This window comes from Periophthalmus magnuspinnatus, chromosome 3 (assembly GCF_009829125.3).
Source record: "Periophthalmus magnuspinnatus isolate fPerMag1 chromosome 3, fPerMag1.2.pri, whole genome shotgun sequence".
In the NCBI taxonomy this organism is placed as follows: domain Eukaryota; kingdom Metazoa; phylum Chordata; class Actinopteri; order Gobiiformes; family Gobiidae; genus Periophthalmus; species Periophthalmus magnuspinnatus.
In genome coordinates, this window is record NC_047128.1 from 1300351 (window position 1) to 1317077 (window position 16727).

Genomic DNA, 16727 nt, shown 5'->3' on the forward strand with positions numbered 1-16727 from the left:
GCTCTTGGAAACTCGTCCAAATGACCCTCTCGTCCTAAACCGATTGAAAACCTTCTAAAGCATCGAGACCATAGACTGTATAAAGAAGTGGACTGAGCGAGCGCGACGTCGCCACAGCGTCCGGCTCCAAATGAAGCTCACCGAGGCTAGCAGGTATAGCGGCTAATCTGGAGCTAAATCCCACATTTGGAACTTTGACCGTGAGAATTGTAGAAACCAAGGAGCCAATCGGGAGCGAGGCTGTTGAAGGTAACGCCGCTTCCCGCTCGCATGGCTGGTTTAGCAGAGAGTGAGCGCTGTTGCTAACGCTAGCGGGAGCAACGTCACAGAAAGAAGCCGCCTGATTTGTCTTTTATTAATGTTCATATCTTGATTTACAAACACAACAGTGAAATAAAGTGAATTAGAGCCAGAGTCGATGGAACAGGAAGTGCGCTCATGCTCACTTCCTGTTCTTGAACGCGTGGCGGCTAGCGGGTTAGCTACGCCCATTTACATATACAGTCTATGATTGTCACCAACTGCACGTAACAGCGTCTGCTTTGAAATGCACTTTTCAGTTTTAGCCTGAAGCACAATCGGCCAAAATGTTTTAAATCTACTCGAGGAAGTTGAGTTTGACCTGATCCATGGACCTGTCACGATAAAACGTCTAGAAGATCGATATAGACGACAAACGATATTGAACCCAAACCTTACAACAGAGCTATTCATTAAAAAAAAAATCTAAATCTACAAATAAATTATATATTGATAATAAATTAATAAAAGAATGCAATTAGTTTTGTTTTCGTTCAGCTCAGATCGTCAAATTGCAGGAAAAAAATGACCAAAAATGTCGCTCCTTCTACAAAGAAAAACCCCCACGATAAAAACTAACCCTCAAAACTGACGGTTCTGTTTGTAATATACTGAGCGTTGGACGTGGCGTTTACCGCGACAGGTCTAAGGTTCAAGTCCAGCCTCGACTTCCGTAAAAAGGCCTTTGTGCGATTGTCCAGAATCCCCCTGTTCTTCCACTCGCTCCTTTAGGCACAGACCTTGTTCCTACACGAGACGCTCCGAGATGCAGACGTCACTGGACCTTTCACAGTGACAGATTAAATATCCAACGATAAAATGGAGCCACGGAGGAGGTGGGCGGGGCTAGGACCTGGGGCAGGGGGCGGGGGGGGGGGGGGGGGGGGGGGGGGGACTCCTGTGAGGTCATGCACCAGGGTGAAAGGTCACATCATGTTCTGAGGCTCTACAAAAATACATGCATCGTGTTATTTTTGATATTTGTTTGAAGAAATATAGATGATTGACTCTGGGTGACCTCACCTCTGTCCACTCGTGAAGTTTAATACATAATTTGGTTTATTATTGAGCTCTCATTAGTATAAACAAAATAATAAACAGGATTATTCACTTTGAGCGTTTGACCTCGTCTTTGGGCCAAAAAGTTTTAAATTTTATGTTTATTTTTTTATAAGAAATTGCTTCTTAAACGACACCTTCACCCACAGTTTAAAACACAAGTAAAAATATTAGTAGATTTGCGTGTGCTCGTACATGCGCACAAACATTATTTTAATTATTTAAAAAAGGTATTTTTTCCATTTTTCTTATAAAAGTTTATTCAAAATAGTTTTTCCACTTTTGTTTTCTTTCAGAATTCTTTTTGATGCAGTATATTTTCAAGATATTTTAACTTTTTCATTAAATAACCAGTGTCTCGCTACACTGACGGAATAGAAAAAGTATAAACATTTGCAACAGTCTGATTTAGAGTCACTGGGGTTCACTGGCCCCGGCGACGCACTATTAAAGATTTAAAAAGAAGAAGAAGAAGAAGAAGGAGGAGAAGAAGAGGAGGAGGAGCTGTTTCAAAGACTGGACTGGCGAGAGGGGAGGGCATCTGGGTCAGGTGGCATTAGGAGGAGCGGTCGTCGTGGGGGCTGCCGTCCGAGTTCTCCGTGTCCCCCTCTGAAATGGCTTGCATGGGCGCGGTGTAGAGCCGGCTGCGCGTGCTGTACCGACTGCTGTTGGCCACCGGGGGGATCCGAGAGCGCCCCTGACGGGACGCGGCGGACATCGGCAGCGTTTTGGGAGTGAAGCTTTCTGTGTTCGCTCGGGGGAAGAGGCCGGGGATGTGGACCGGTTCCAGGTTGGATAAAGTGGCTTCCTGGAGCGTTGAGGACAGTTCTTCGGCCTGTCGCATGGGCCCTTCGTGGAGCGACTCCCCGGGCGTTTTGGGCGTGATGGGACTCTTTAAAATCTCTATTGCTGACATGCGGTAGCTGGTGTCAGACCGACTACCTTTCTTTAGCAACAGAAGTTTGAATTCCTCATTTGAAGTGCTGGACTTTTTGGCACTGCGGTAGATGGGCACTGGGACTCGCTGTGCCCCGGCTGCACAGGCCAGGGTCGCTGGGACGGTGACTGGAGGGGCAGGGGGCGCTGTGATGGTGGGCACACTACCACTGTTCACCGGGGCTGGAAGGCAGAGGCGAGACTTTGAGTTTATATCTCCAGAATCCTTACGGCCCAGCACCTTTCTCTTGGATCTGAAAAACAAAACGTAAGATTAGCATGTCGGGAATGTTTAGCACGTTTGTGGATCGCGAAAGAAAAATAAAATCTGTCAACTGGACGAAACGTTGTAGGAGTGAAGACGTTTGGCTGGTTGTCCAAGTCTCTTCTTCAGTTCCGGTCAGATCACTGCTGGACACGGCCTTATATCTGTCTGAAGGGAGGAGCTAACGACACTGAAACTGTAAACAGCTTTTGTCTCCAGTTTCAGCCTTATTCAACCTGTAATCATCCTCCTATTGCTCTCTTTGTTTCTGTGTGTTTGCTTTGGGTCTGAGGGTGGAATCATACATCTGTAAGTGGTGATGTCTAAGGCCTCCATTCTTGTTTAAGGAAGGATTGTCTTTTCCAACAAAAATAGCTTCTTTAACTCCCCTCTCAAACCCGTCACTTACCATCCTGGCTAGCTCTATTGTTCTCTTTGTTTTGCTTTGGGTCTGAGGTGGTTTGGATGAGCAGCGAAACGTCTTCACTCCTGCAACGTTTTGTCCAGTTGACAGATTTTCTTTTTCTTTTGCAATGGATCAAACCTGGATGACTGAGGGATTGCGCAGATATGTTTGTCGATGTGAATGATAGCGAGGTCCTCTTTGTGTAGAAAAAAGTCCTTTATTAAGACACGGACGAGCCTACGCTTTTCGACACCTGACTATTTTCACCAGGGCTTAAGAGTAGAAAAGTGTAATCGCTCAGTTGTCCAGGTACGATCCAGAGTTGTAGGTTGTAGCCAAACGTCTTCACTCCTACAACTTTTTGTCAGTTTTGTCGACAAACTCTGAAATCCATCGGTATTTCTGAGTAAAGTTTGCTACTGTATAAACGTTTCCTGCATGAGGTTAGCTTAATCTACACTCATGACATGTATGTAACATGGTTTGGGCCACTACGTCAACAAAAGTTTATTAACACCGAAGAAATGTTTAAGAATTATGACGGATCATTCACACAGATTATCCTCATCAGCTCGTTAGTTCAGAAAATACAACATTTTGGCAATATTTCATGTCCAAGTGTTTTATTCAGAACTTGAATGAAAACTTTTTTATGCTTAAACCTTTTCTACGAGACCTTCCTGAGACTTTTATCTTCACTTGTGCCAAACATCCACCAATCAAAGAACACTCAAAGGGCTCAACTTAGCACCTACCCTCAATTCTATTTCCAAACTGACTCTTTTAAAAGTTCTGATGAAATGTTGATTCATCCAAATGTTCAAATGTGTTATTTTGATCTAGTACCTGTGTATCATGGCGAACAGATCCTCGGTTGTACGACTCTTATTGGGCGATGTAATAATGATGTCGTCGTCCATTTTGGAGTCGTCCATCACGGGTGAGAGTGAGTTGTCACTGGGAGTAGAATCTGAAGGAAACAACACCACCATTTCATACGTTGCGATTTTTGGATGAATGATGAACCTTTGAACTCAACTTGGGAGTGTGAACTTACCTTTACTGAAGTAGTCCTCTGTGTCCGGAGTGGTCGAGTCGTCTTTGCTGTCTGGGAGCTGTTGCTGATGGGCACTTCTGGTAGCACCTGATGTCACCTCCTCCTCTCCGACTTGCTCTTCCAGTCCTCCTCGTCTCGCATCGCTGATTAGGTAAGGGTGCGATGTCTCTGCTGTGGAACCAGGCACTTTGAGTGGACTAGACCAGGGCCCTGAGTCAGAATGGTGCCCCCCGTAGGCTGGGGGTGGAGGGTGATCGGATCTCATGCTTATTCGGGAACATGCAGGTCGAGGCGGCTCTCGGACCGGCTCCTCCTCTTCTTCCTCTTCTTCCTCGTCGTCATCGTCGTCTTGCGAGAATGAACGCTCTCCCAAAACTCTGAACTCCGGGTGGCCTTTACTTGAATGTGAGAGCCCTCGGAACTCTGTGTGTGACTGGATGTGTGTGTGTAGATCGACTGGGGAAGGGTGGGGAGCCCGTGGCACAGGTCTATGCAATGGCGAGCTTTCGTCTGTATCCGATAATGGATCTATCCTCGTTCGGAACGCCGTCATTGACCAGAACGTTCCCGGCCCGTATCGATCGTGTCTGAATAGCAGGCTTTCGTAGGATGGGGGCCCGTCTGGGTGCCGGCCCGGGGGAGTCGGTTGGGAATGTTCTGGAGAGAAGGTGTGCTCATGTCCCGGGGGCCTTGGCGGAGGTCTTCGAGGAGGCAGAGGTCGGGCGTTGACGGGTGGAGCTAGGGTAGAGCTGGTGTGGGAACATTTGGGTCTGGTAGCGGTCTCTGGGACAGCGGTGGCGTCCTGCTCGTTGCTGCTTGAACTCTCCGTGGATTGGTTCGTTACGTGTTGCGGCACTGAACGCGGAACAGATGGAGCAGACGTTGTTGGATTGGAGTTTGAAACCGGAGCGGCGGAGACGGGACACGGCGGAGGGATGGTGTATGATGTTTCCGGACTTAGCAACTTAGCCCCCGAGTTAAATACGTTTCCAACCCTGTGCTTGCTGTAGTGTAAGGTATGCATGTGATGTGTTCTGTGTGTTAGCGTGTGCCTGACGTGACCGCCGTGAAGAATGCTGAGGTCGAGTTGAGAAGGTGGAGGCGGAAAGTCGGGGTCTCTTTTGTAGCCGCAAGTGTGTGAAGCGCCATCTCGGGGAAAGTGCTGCAGGGAAGAGAGAGACGATTTTCGCTCGGGCACTTTAGGCTTTCGTTTGCCTGTAGAGGGAGACAGCGGGCCTGGGAAGAACGCCGCCGACGAAGAGGGTAGGGTGGATGTCGGAGTCTCGGATTGACTCGAATAGCCACTCGACGGTGACGCGAGGCCAGCGAGTTTCTCAGGTGATCCCAGTTTAAAGTCTGGAGGTGGGGGACTCGTTGCTCTAGTTTCTGAGACCTGGACGGGAGCTTGTATTTGCGTGTCTGTGGAGGACGAAGAGCTCTCAGGTGATTTGATGCCGTCCATTACTGTTGTCCCCGTGGCTGTACTTGAGTTGGACATCGATGTGTATTCCCCATTTGTTTTTTCAGAGTTGTGAAGCCACAGGTCTGCATAGTCGGATTGTACTGCGCCTTCATCTTTGAAAGAGTGGGTGTCCGCAGAGCTAAAAGACATGGGCTCAACTATATCAACCGCTTCTCCGAGACCCACCCCCCAGGTTCCCAAAGGCTCTGCTACAAGACAGGACGTTTGCAGTTGATCTGGACCACTGCTTAATTCTAGCTCTAGCTTCATTTCCATGGAAGACGTCGTAAGTTCATGTTCACTACCCATCTTTGGTTGATCATACTCTATCTGTGTGTCTGTCCCGACATCAACACAGCTACTAGGCTCCTTCAGTGAGGAGGTGCGTTTTGGCGGCGGAGGTTTCACTTTTGGTTTTCTCAGTGGACGGCAACTCCTTCCCAAAGTCATAGTACCAGACGAGTAGTTGTAAACTCCATGTTGTAGTGGTGCTGCCACAGTGTTTTGGCCACTTTCATGCCCTTGTTCTGCATAGTTATACATGTAGCCTCTGTATGTTTGGTTACACTCCTCAGAATTCGCAGCGGAGAAGTAGAACCCATCCGTATCGACCGGGTAACCGTCTTTATCGATGCTGCAGGTTTGATCTTGCAGACCTTTGGAGTTGTATTCCTGGGATAACTCATGGCTCTGGTTTTGTGTCTGCTCGTGTTCGTGGTCCGGGTCCATCTGGTCCTGGTCTGGAGGATACGCCCACTCCCCTTCGCTCGCCGTACTAACGCCGGCATCATCCAACTGATCTGTAGCTGAGGACGTGAAGGAGCTGGACCTGTGACCCTGGCCTTGGGGTCTCAGATCGGAGTGGTACGCGGGGTCTAGCGAGTACCCTTCGTCACTGGCATTGGGCACCGTGTTGAGCGACAGTTCGGAGTCGCAGTGGGAAGAGCCCGTCAGCGGAGGGGACGAGGGGGGCGGGATCGTTTCGGACGTCTGCGAGGGACACGTTGAACTTGACCCGCTCCAGTTACCACTTGACGATTGGTGATCCTCCTTATGATCCACGTTGGTACCTAGCACTCCCGTCGTTGATACCGAATGAATCGGGCTGCTGAAGGTATCCGAGCTCGACGAGATTTCACAACTGCCCATGTCCGCTTTCCGTGGCAACCGGGACCGACCTCGCTCCATCCAGCCGTGCTCAGGACTACCCCCGCCCCCTCCTCTGTCCCCCGATCGCTGCAACCTCTTGAGGGTTCCTAGTTGCAAAGGCTCGGGTGCAGCTTGGTCGTCGGTGCTCTCCTCTTCGTCCTTCATCATCATCATCTTCATCCTGGGACTGGGCCCCGAGGGAATGAAGTCCTCTGCCTCGTACGGCGACAGCTCTTCGTCCTCCTCGTCATCGTCGTCATAGTTATCGTCGTCGTCGTCTTCGTCGCTGTCCAGCAGGCGGCCGCCCTCTCGCGGTAGGCTGCGAGATCGTAAGCGGCTATGGCTCGTGGCGCTGGTGTAGGTGGACTCCGATTGGTCGCCCAGAGCAGAGATGTTCCCGGTGGAATGGGACAGTGAGGCGGGGAGTCCTTGATGGCCACGCTGAGCTCGGATACGCCTCCTAGAGGGAGCTGCGGTACCTACAAGGGAAAATGCAAAGAGTGACATTTGTGCAAAGCAAGGAATTTTAGCACAGCCAGAAAAAAGACATTGATCAATAAGGCTGCAACTAACTTTTATTTTAGTAGAGGACGAGTCGGCAATCAATTATTTCACATGAATTTTATAATGACTTCACCTAAATTAGCTTTAATAGCATGAACAATGATTTAAATGGTAAACGGTCCTATTTTTATAAAGCGTTTTTCCACCGTCAAGGCACTCGAAGCACCAAAGAAGCACTCACCCATTTACACACACATTCATCCACCAATGTACACAGACGCTGGGGGCGAGGTGGGTTAAGTGTCTTGCCCAAGGACACAACAACGGTATTCATCTGTAGGAGCTGGAATCGCACCGCCAACCTGTGGCTCAGTGGATCTGACCGCTCAACCAATGACGTTTTTCTTATTCTTAATGTCGAGAGCGGGATTCAAAACATGAGCTTTCAGATCAGTGGACGAACAAACACTCTACCAACTGAGCCACCGTCGCCTCGTTCATTCATAATTCATAATGAACAAACAGTTTAGTAAGAATAGTTCAGCCTTAGTTGTTGTTAAAATGGTACAGGTGTTTCAGATTATTCCTAAACATGAGACGAAACAGAACATTATGGATGAGGAGGACCGTCTCACGTGGGCCCCTTGTAATACAAATTAATAGGAAGACGGTCCAATCGTGGGCCCCCTAAGACCCTGAGGCCCCAGAAAACAGACCCCTTTCCCCGCCTTGTTGACTCGCCTGTGGATAAGTCATTTTTTTCTGCACATTCTGGTGATATAACGGCGATTATCATTGTTGCCGCTTATCACGATTATATCAAATGTCCCACGAATCTCTACACTGGACCTTATTAAACACATTATCGACAAATGTTTACGGATAAAGTTTGTTTTAGTTCTGAAAGTCTGTGTGTTTTAGACCAGAACAGATCGCAGAGTCATGGTCGCAGCCTTATTGATCAACAGCATTAACAGTTTGAGCTTAACCCGTGTTCCTGTTTCATTCCTGTTGTGTATAAAAGTATCATTTTGGACCTCCCTTTGTCTGGTTTGATAGCTAGTGTTTCCTACCCTGATTTCTTTCGGGTTTTTTTGTACCTACCACGTCCTTCAGAAAGCCCTTTTGAAGGAGCTGCGTCTCATATTTGTGAGTGTTGCTTCACAGTTTAGCACTAATCTATTTGAGGAACTTACATGCTATAAAGAAGTCATCGGTCTGGCAGCCAGAGTCGCGGGTGTGTGAGAGGCCACTGACTGACAGGTCTTCTTCACACAAAGAGAGCTGGTGTGGGTTGGCATGAACAATCACGGTGCGCTCTCTTGTGGCCACGGGTGACTCATCTGAATCTAGATACAGACACATCTTCAGTTCTTATAATTTTGAATACCAAATTAGAATGCACAGTATTTGATTAGATTAGAGACATTTTGAGGGAGGTTATCTGGCCTTGCGTCGTTTACATGGTGTTGGGATAAGCTAATGGGTAAGACGTAACCCAAGGACGCTGGTCAAACACTCTAACGTACCCATGTCCTGCTGAACTCTTTTGGGGATCCCGGTGATGGTCTTCCTTCTCCTCAGCTTTCTCCGTCTCTGGAGCACGGATTGGGAATGTACCAGAGAGCAGCGAGCACTGGCTTCTCTGTCGAACCCAACTCCTGCAAAGAAACACCGAGCACAGACGTGTCCTGATGGTCAGAGATGTTTGTGGATGAGAAGAAACGGACCAGACACGAGACACGAGACACGAGACACGAGACACGAGACACGTTTGGACGCACAGACTGTGTAAAGACGTGACAGAGTGAGTGTGAACGTCATCCACAGTGTTCAGCTCCAAATGAAGCTCATCGGGGCCAGAGCAGGTACAGCGGCGAATTTAGAGACAAGTTCTAAGTATCATAGCAACCAAAGAGCCAATCAGGAGCGAGGATGTTGAAGGTAACGCCCCTTCACACCCACAGCACTGTCGTATGAACCATCTCACACTGAGGAGGGACCGGCCTCCTGCTGCCCAGAATCAGGACTAAACCAGGACTAAACCAGGACTAAACCAGGGCTAAACCAGGGCTAAACCAGGACTAAACCAGGGCTAAACCAGGACTAAACCAGGGCTAAACCAGGATTAAACCAGGACTGAACCAGGACTAAACCAGGACTGAACCAGGACTAAACCAGGATTAAACCAGGACTAAACCAGGGCTAAACCAGGACTAAACCAGGATTAAACCAGGACTAAACCAGGACTAAACCAGGGCTAAACCAGGACTAAACCAGGACTGAACCAGGACTGAACCAGGACTGAACCAGGACTAAACTAGAGCTAAACATCTGTAAAGCTCTTTGAATTAACTTTTGTACAAATTGTGCTGCACAAATAAATTTGTCTTGCCTCTGGTTTAACAGGGAGCGGATGCTTAGCAACTGTCAATCAAACCTGTTGCTAACGCTAACAGGAGTGACCTCGGGGAAAGAAGGACCTGATTTGTCTGTTATTAATGTTCATATCTTGATTTACAGACACAATAGTGAAATAAAAACCCCAGGATCATGTAGAGGGTTAATACGAACATTTAAGACCAGAATGAGTCTGAAGCAGCAGAGACAGAGAGAGGACAGATTTTACACAGATGACATCACAAGGTGGAACAGAGTGTTTTAGTCGTCCTCGCTGATCGCTCTCACCTGTGACGTTGATGGGGATGATGCAGGAGGAGATGGAGTTGGGGTCGGCTGTAGACTTGGGGTCCGGTGACGTATGGCTCTCCCTGGTCCAGTTGGTTTGTTTGTCCTGCATCACGGGCGCCGGAGGGGGCGGGGCTTTGGCTTTTTGACCTCCAGTGACCTCAACCACTTCACTCTCTGCTGTCGAGGTAGACTTAGGACACGGAGAAACGACAGTTAACATGAGCTGAAGGTAAAGAGAGAATATAAATGATCTGAGAACTTTATAATCATGTTTAAATCCTAAAAATCTGTGTAATGTGAAATTCAAATCCTTCATGTTTTCACTGTGTAACTTTTCTGATAGAGGCCTGTCTCCATGGAGATGTTGGAGATGCTTTGCCTGGAATGTTCCACAGTCTGGCAACAAAAACTTCTCTATCTCTGTGGAGACAAACACGTGATGCCACCGGGCCAAGTTACAGGCCAGATCTATGGAAAGGTGACCCTGCTCACAGTAAGAATGAACTTTTTTCAAGGTATTTCTGAGCAAAAAATTATAATTAATTAATTTACTAATGTAAGATAGTTGAGTTTAAAGTGCCCCTGACAAGTTAGACTATCTCATTTTACTAAAACAGAGATAAGATCATTATATCTAAGATTTTACAAAAAAAAAAAAAAAAAAAAAAAAGATTGGCCATTTTTTAGGTTTTAAACTTTACTTCCTGGTTGTAAATCATGACATCACACTGTTACCTAGCAACGATGTGGTACACAGGCCCAAAACAAAGACTATTAATTGACAAATATAAGAAAGCACATTTATTTAGTTGAAATCAAGTTCAAAATGTCAGAAAAAATGTGTTTCTTTTGTAAATTGGACCGAACTTTTGGACAGAATTCTCCCAGTGTGATGTCATCAGTGTGATGTCATCAGTGTGATGTCATCAGTGTGCGACTCTCTACTTCCTGTAATTTTCAGCGTCGTTTTTATCTCTTTTTCACAAACTGCTTTTTGATCGGTGTAAAACCACATTTTGCACTCGTGAATCGTGAAAACCTTCCATACGCACTTTAATGCCGTACTGTGGAACATTCCAGGTAAAGCAATAACATCTCCATGGAGACAAGCGTGTGACAGACGCAGCACCACAAATGTTACATAGTGCAATTTTATATCAAATCATAAATAATTGGTTTGTTCAGTTGGATTTTTTTTTCACTTTTTTGCCTAAAACAGCAGGTCATTATAAAAAACTATGGAAATATAAATAATTAACTCAGAATTATCTTGAATATTCCATCAGTGCAGCAGGTGACACAACCAGTGTTTCCCATGAATGTAGGACACTATGGCGCCCCCTAGAGTCTAAAAACAGCCTGAACTTTACACTGGCGTCACAACACCACAGTTTACTGCACATCGGCTTTTCATAAACTTTTAAAAGTGACTGTCCAGGGCTAAAAGTGCAACTTTAAGATTAAATACAGTCAATAAACTTCATTTATACTCCACAAACTGGCTGTGTGCACAACAGCGCCCTCTGCCTCACTGTTAGCGTCACTACTTCCTGTCCACTTTTATCTCTATGAGGTTTATGTCGAGTCTCGCTAAATAAATGGATAAATTTAAAGATCAGACAGTGGACAGGGAGGTGGGTCAGGGGTCAGAGGTCAGGTTAGGGGGTTAGGGTCGGACAGTGACAGCTGCAGGTGGGTCAGGGGTCAGAGGTCAGGGGCTTAGGGTCGCACAGTGGACAGAGAGCTGCAGGTGGATGTTAAACACGACGCAAATAAAACGAATACTTCACCAGACACTTTTGTGTTTACAAAGAGACACATCCGAGTCTCAATGCTAACGCTAATGCTAATGCTAATGCTAATTTTGAGGCATAATAAACATTAAAACAACGCCACAAACTGAAGCATTCTACATACAATGAAATAATAAAACAATCGTGTCGTCTTTATTTGAATTAATTAGAATTTTAAAAGGTTGTTTATGTTATATTTTCAGATTTTAATAGAAGCGGCTGTTAGCTAGCTAGCATGTTGCTGTGCACAGAGCCTGTTTTATAAGAATCTATGGGAAACACTGGACGACTAAGTTTATAAATGAGCTTTAGAGATCGACCGATATAGTTTTGTTTTAGAATCCAGAGCAACCAGTGTCCGATGAGCTCTGCCGATATTTTTAGACCGATATGTAAGGCCAATTTTGATGATTTTCCCCAAATTATGTTATTTAAATTCACTATAAACTCCCCAAAAAACGTAAAAACAGCAGTGTGGTCACGTTTGTGCAGCTGTCTCTTCATATTAAAGTCTTAAAATAAAGCTTTGTGTGGGTTTTTTTAGACAGCAGATCGACCGAAACAAAACATCGCCCTCTGCTGGAGATGTGAGCCCGACAGCTGATTCGCTAAAAAGTCAAAATATCGGTGTATCTCTAATGAGCACGTCAAAATAACGTCCAAATGTAAATGTAACTGATACCTTTCTATTCCATGGAATGAAGTTGCAACCATCGATTGGATGAAGTGAGTAAAAACACTCAAACTATAAAGATAGAGCACGAAAAATAAAAACACAACAACAGCAATGGGATCATGAGAAATGAGCAGTTCAGTGGAGCTCAGCAGTGCCCCCTACGCCCCGGTTCTGGAACTAAAAATCCCATTCATTTTTCCCATGGATTTTTTTCTGACAAACCTGGAGTTGTGTGTTTTTTGTTTCATTCCCACATGTTTAACACACAAACAAACTGCATATTTAGGCTGAGTTCTTCTCTCCGACGGAAAACACTCTGTTCCACCTTGTGATGTCATCAAGTGGCGATACAGGAAGTGCTCCGCTGTGTTTTTAAACTCCACACACCTTCATTTCTAGAACAATTTGGATCATTTCAGCTTCTGGAATTGCTGAAATCTACTACTGAACTAAAGCTAAAAGGAGCTGTTAACTTTGAAAACTACCACTTCATGACATCACAAGGTGGAACGGAGCATTTTTAGTTTTGGAGACGTGGACAAACCTCATCAAAAACACACCTGGAGTTGTGTTAACGGCATTATAACACGGCTAAAAACTCACAACACTGGACTTTTTGGACTTAAAACAGCCGTGTTTTGTATATTAGCTGGTTAGCGTGTAGCTGGTTAGCGTGTAGCTGGTTAGCGTGTAGCTGGTTAGCCTCCGTGATGCCTTGGACCTCTTAATATTTGAATGTTTTGGAAAGATGGGAAAAATGAATGGGAGATTAAAGCACACAGCCGGAGCGGGCGTCACTGTTGAGCTCCAAATATTACAAATTATAACAAAGTAGATATTTCTGGCTAAACATAACTTCAATAGAATTCAAAAGTACACACCGATCTCACAGCACATCACTGATTTACAAACTTTACACCTGCACGTCTGTGTGTGTCGTACCTTTCTCTGAACTTCCTCCCGGACTGATCGCTCCTGTTTGGAAAAAAAGTGGGATAAATGTGGGATAATTCTTTGTTTTGATCATAGACTAATAACAAAAAACAAAAAAAAAACACAAAAACACAAACAACTCAAAATAACTGAAAAAAAACCTCCCAAAAGAACAAAAAATAAATAAGTGAACTCAAAATGAACTAAAAAAAAAAAATAATAAACTAAAAAAAAACCTCAAAATAACAAAAAATAAATAAATGAATCAAAATAAACTGAAAATAACTAAAAAAAACCAACTAAAACCTCAAAATAACTGAAAAACCCTCAAAATAACAAATATAAATAAATAAATGAACTCAAAATGAACAAAAATAAATAAATAAATAAACTCAAAATATCAAAAAAATAAATATATGAACTCAAAATAAACTCAAAATAACTACAAAAAACCCCACAAAAAACTCAAAATAACAAAAAAAAAAACTCAAAATAACAAAAAATAAAAAAGTTAACTCAAAATGAACTAAAAAAATAATAATTATAAACTAAAAAAACAAAAACAAAAACTCAAAATAACTTTTTAAAAAAGACAGATAGCGGTGGAGTGGACCGGTTCTGAGGGTTTTACAGCTTCTATGAGATAAAACGTGTGATTTGTCTGTTATTAATGTTCAGATCTTGATTTACAGACACAATAGTGAAATAAAAACCCCAGGATCATGTAGAGGGTTAATACAAACACTTAGTTCATTCAGCAGTTACAGAGAGGGGACACAGTTTTTAGTGCGCTCATGATCACTTCCTGTTTGTAGCGTGGTGGCTAGCAGGTTAGCTACGTCCATTGATATAATCAGTCTACGATTCAGACAATGTGATTTATTTCACGCGTGACACTGATTTAATTCTGTAGATTTCTTACCTTTTTCTGCACCGTCTGAATGTCAGTTTCCCGAGCACTCATCTCTTTCCGGGGCTGATAGTCGTGCTCCTGCTCTCTCTCCGCTCTCTCCTGCTGCAACGCGACAAAACACAAACATTTTTGGACATGTAAAAGACAAACGTCACATTTTTAAACAGCTTCAAGTCACTCAAAGTTCTTCATCTGATTCATTTGTTTGTCTGTTTCCTTTTCATTGTTGATTTTCTAACTTTTTGGCGATTGCTGTTGTTGCGATTTTGGATTTTACACGAATAAACTGAGTTGGACTGAGAACGGGATTCAAACCGGCAACCTTCAGATCAGTGGACAAACGCTCTACCGACTGAGCCACGTGTTCTTTAATGATTGGTTGTTCAGGACAGAGGCGTGTTTATTCTGATTTGCAAAAAAAAACACCCAAGACATTGACTTTTTGCACTTTTTGCCCGCGATCGACGAGTGTGCGATACTTTTAACGAGAATGAGCTTCATCAGCCCCAGGGCAGCTGTGGCTACGACCATAATTTAGCAACAGAGCGTCCGGAAAAACACTAGATAAGACTAAAGTGTGCTGTCCGTCACTGTCTGTAAGAAGAGAAAAGCTCTGTATGTAGCAGTTCAATGGAGCTCAGCAGTGCCCCCTACGCCCCGGTTCTGGAACTAAAAATCCCATTCATTTTTCCCATGGATTTTTTTTCTGACAAACCTGGAGTTGTGTGGTTTTTTTTTTTGTTTCATTCCCACATGTTTAACACACAAACAAACTGCATATTTAGGCTGAGCTCTTCTCTGAAACGGAAAACACTCTGTTCCACCTTGTGATGTCATCAAGTGGCGATACAGGAAGTGCTCCACTGTGTTTTTAAACTCCACACACCTTCATTTCTAGAACAATTTGGATAATTTCAGCCCTGGAATTGCTGATCTACTACTGAACTAAAGCTAAAAGGAGCTGTTAACTTTGAAAACTACCACTTCATGACATCACAAGGTGGAACAGAGCGTTTTTAGTTTTGGAGACGTAGACAAACCTCATCAAAAACACACCTGGAGTTGTGTTAACGGCATTATAACATGGCTAAAAACTCAAAACAGTCCATTTTGTGTAATAAAGGAGCTTGAGATAATCGTTTGTGGCACTTTTTATATAATCGTGATAATCGCCGACAAAGATAATCGCCGTCGTTTCTCCAGAATGTGCAGAAAAAAACGACTTCTCCTGTAGATCACTGCTGTTTTCACTTATAATAAAGAACAAACTATAACAGATGTTTAAAAATGGAGCCTGTTCATGATAATAAAAGTGTAATTATTCATACACAGAACATTTTTAAACTGTCAGCAACAATAATTATCGTGATATAATCGTTAATCGCAGTTATTTTGGACATAATTAATCGTGACGCCAAATTTCAATATCGTCCCATGTCTGTAAGGGACGACCTCAAAAACTCCCAGAATCCCTCAGGATCTTTAACACCAGGTCACATGACTGCGTAAGGCTAAAGTAGTGCAAAAACTGAGACAAGAAACTGAAACAAACGCCAACTAAAAGTAAAACCGGAGACTTTAGTGACACAATTAATAATCTGATAATGAACTTTTATACACACAAACCTGCTCCTGTTTCTAATGTTTTGTATGGACTTGTTTATTTGTGCGTTTTATTTGTTTTCTCCTTATATTGTATTTTAAACAGAGCCCATAAAAAAAGAGAAAAAGAGAGAAAGAAAGTGAAAGAAAGAAAGAGAATGCATTAAATACATCAGAAAATGCAAAGTTTAATCCTAGAAGTTTCATTTTAATCCTAAAAAAATCCTTAGCGTACTGATACTTTGCGGTGACATCGCGCTGGAGGTGTTCTATGTGCACCTCTATGGCCGAAAGTTCAGCGGTTACCATGGCGACACAACGCACACACTAGCATACACTGACAAAAAGTTTTAAGATTGTCTGGAAACACAAGAGAAACATACGTAAGTGATTGGAAGAGCACGTTTTCAGGAGCCGGTGATCAGCCCGAGCGTTGGCTAATGCTAATGCTAATGCTAATGCTTGCTAGCTTGTGACTGTAATGTTATTTGTTTGGACTTGTTTCACCTGTTGTACTTCCAGCTAAGTACAGTTCTTTATGGTCAGATTAAAGTCTAACAAAGCCTCAGACAGAGCAGTGCCTCCAGTTAGCGTCGTCACAGCCCCGAGGGAATGTTAACGATGTCGTTCAGTCGTATTTTTTGTGGATTTTTTTTACTCACAGCTCTGGCCAGCCGACTCCTCTGCTGTCTGCGGATGGTGTGCGGCGAGGGGAACGTGGGCATAGGGGGCGCCACCGAGATCGAGATGGTCACGCGGCTCCGCTCTCGGCTCGTCGACCTCTTCTGCAGCTCGTCTACGGGGAAAACATTAAAGCGGACGTGTTATGTAAAACAGTAAACATGTTTTATAACCGTGTTCCTTCATTATTAGCGTATTGTTCTGTGATTGAGACGTCTAAAAATGTATGTTTTCACCTACCCCCTATCCCCGCCCACTTCTTGTTTTGTACTTGTGATCATTAAAACAAGTCAGATTCTA

General features: G+C 44.3%; 1 protein-coding gene across 1 annotated transcript in view; it reads right to left on the bottom strand.

Annotated features, from left to right (window-relative positions):
• Positions 1 to 1915: 1915 nt before the first annotated feature.
• Positions 1916 to 16727, bottom strand: part of nhsb (Nance-Horan syndrome b (congenital cataracts and dental anomalies)) — an 81275-nt gene continuing 66463 nt past the window's right edge. The window contains exons 3-12 of the mRNA XM_055229162.1: positions 16409 to 16542; positions 14154 to 14246; positions 13241 to 13273; positions 12305 to 12367; positions 9827 to 10019; positions 8668 to 8799; positions 8335 to 8487; positions 4024 to 7113; positions 3813 to 3936; positions 1916 to 2549 (exon numbers count right to left, since the gene is read on the bottom strand). Of these exons, the coding sequence (XP_055085137.1) occupies positions 1916 to 2549; positions 3813 to 3936; positions 4024 to 7113; positions 8335 to 8487; positions 8668 to 8799; positions 9827 to 10019; positions 12305 to 12367; positions 13241 to 13273; positions 14154 to 14246; positions 16409 to 16542 (4649 nt within the window). The remainder of the gene's footprint in view (positions 2550 to 3812; positions 3937 to 4023; positions 7114 to 8334; positions 8488 to 8667; positions 8800 to 9826; positions 10020 to 12304; positions 12368 to 13240; positions 13274 to 14153; positions 14247 to 16408; positions 16543 to 16727) is intronic.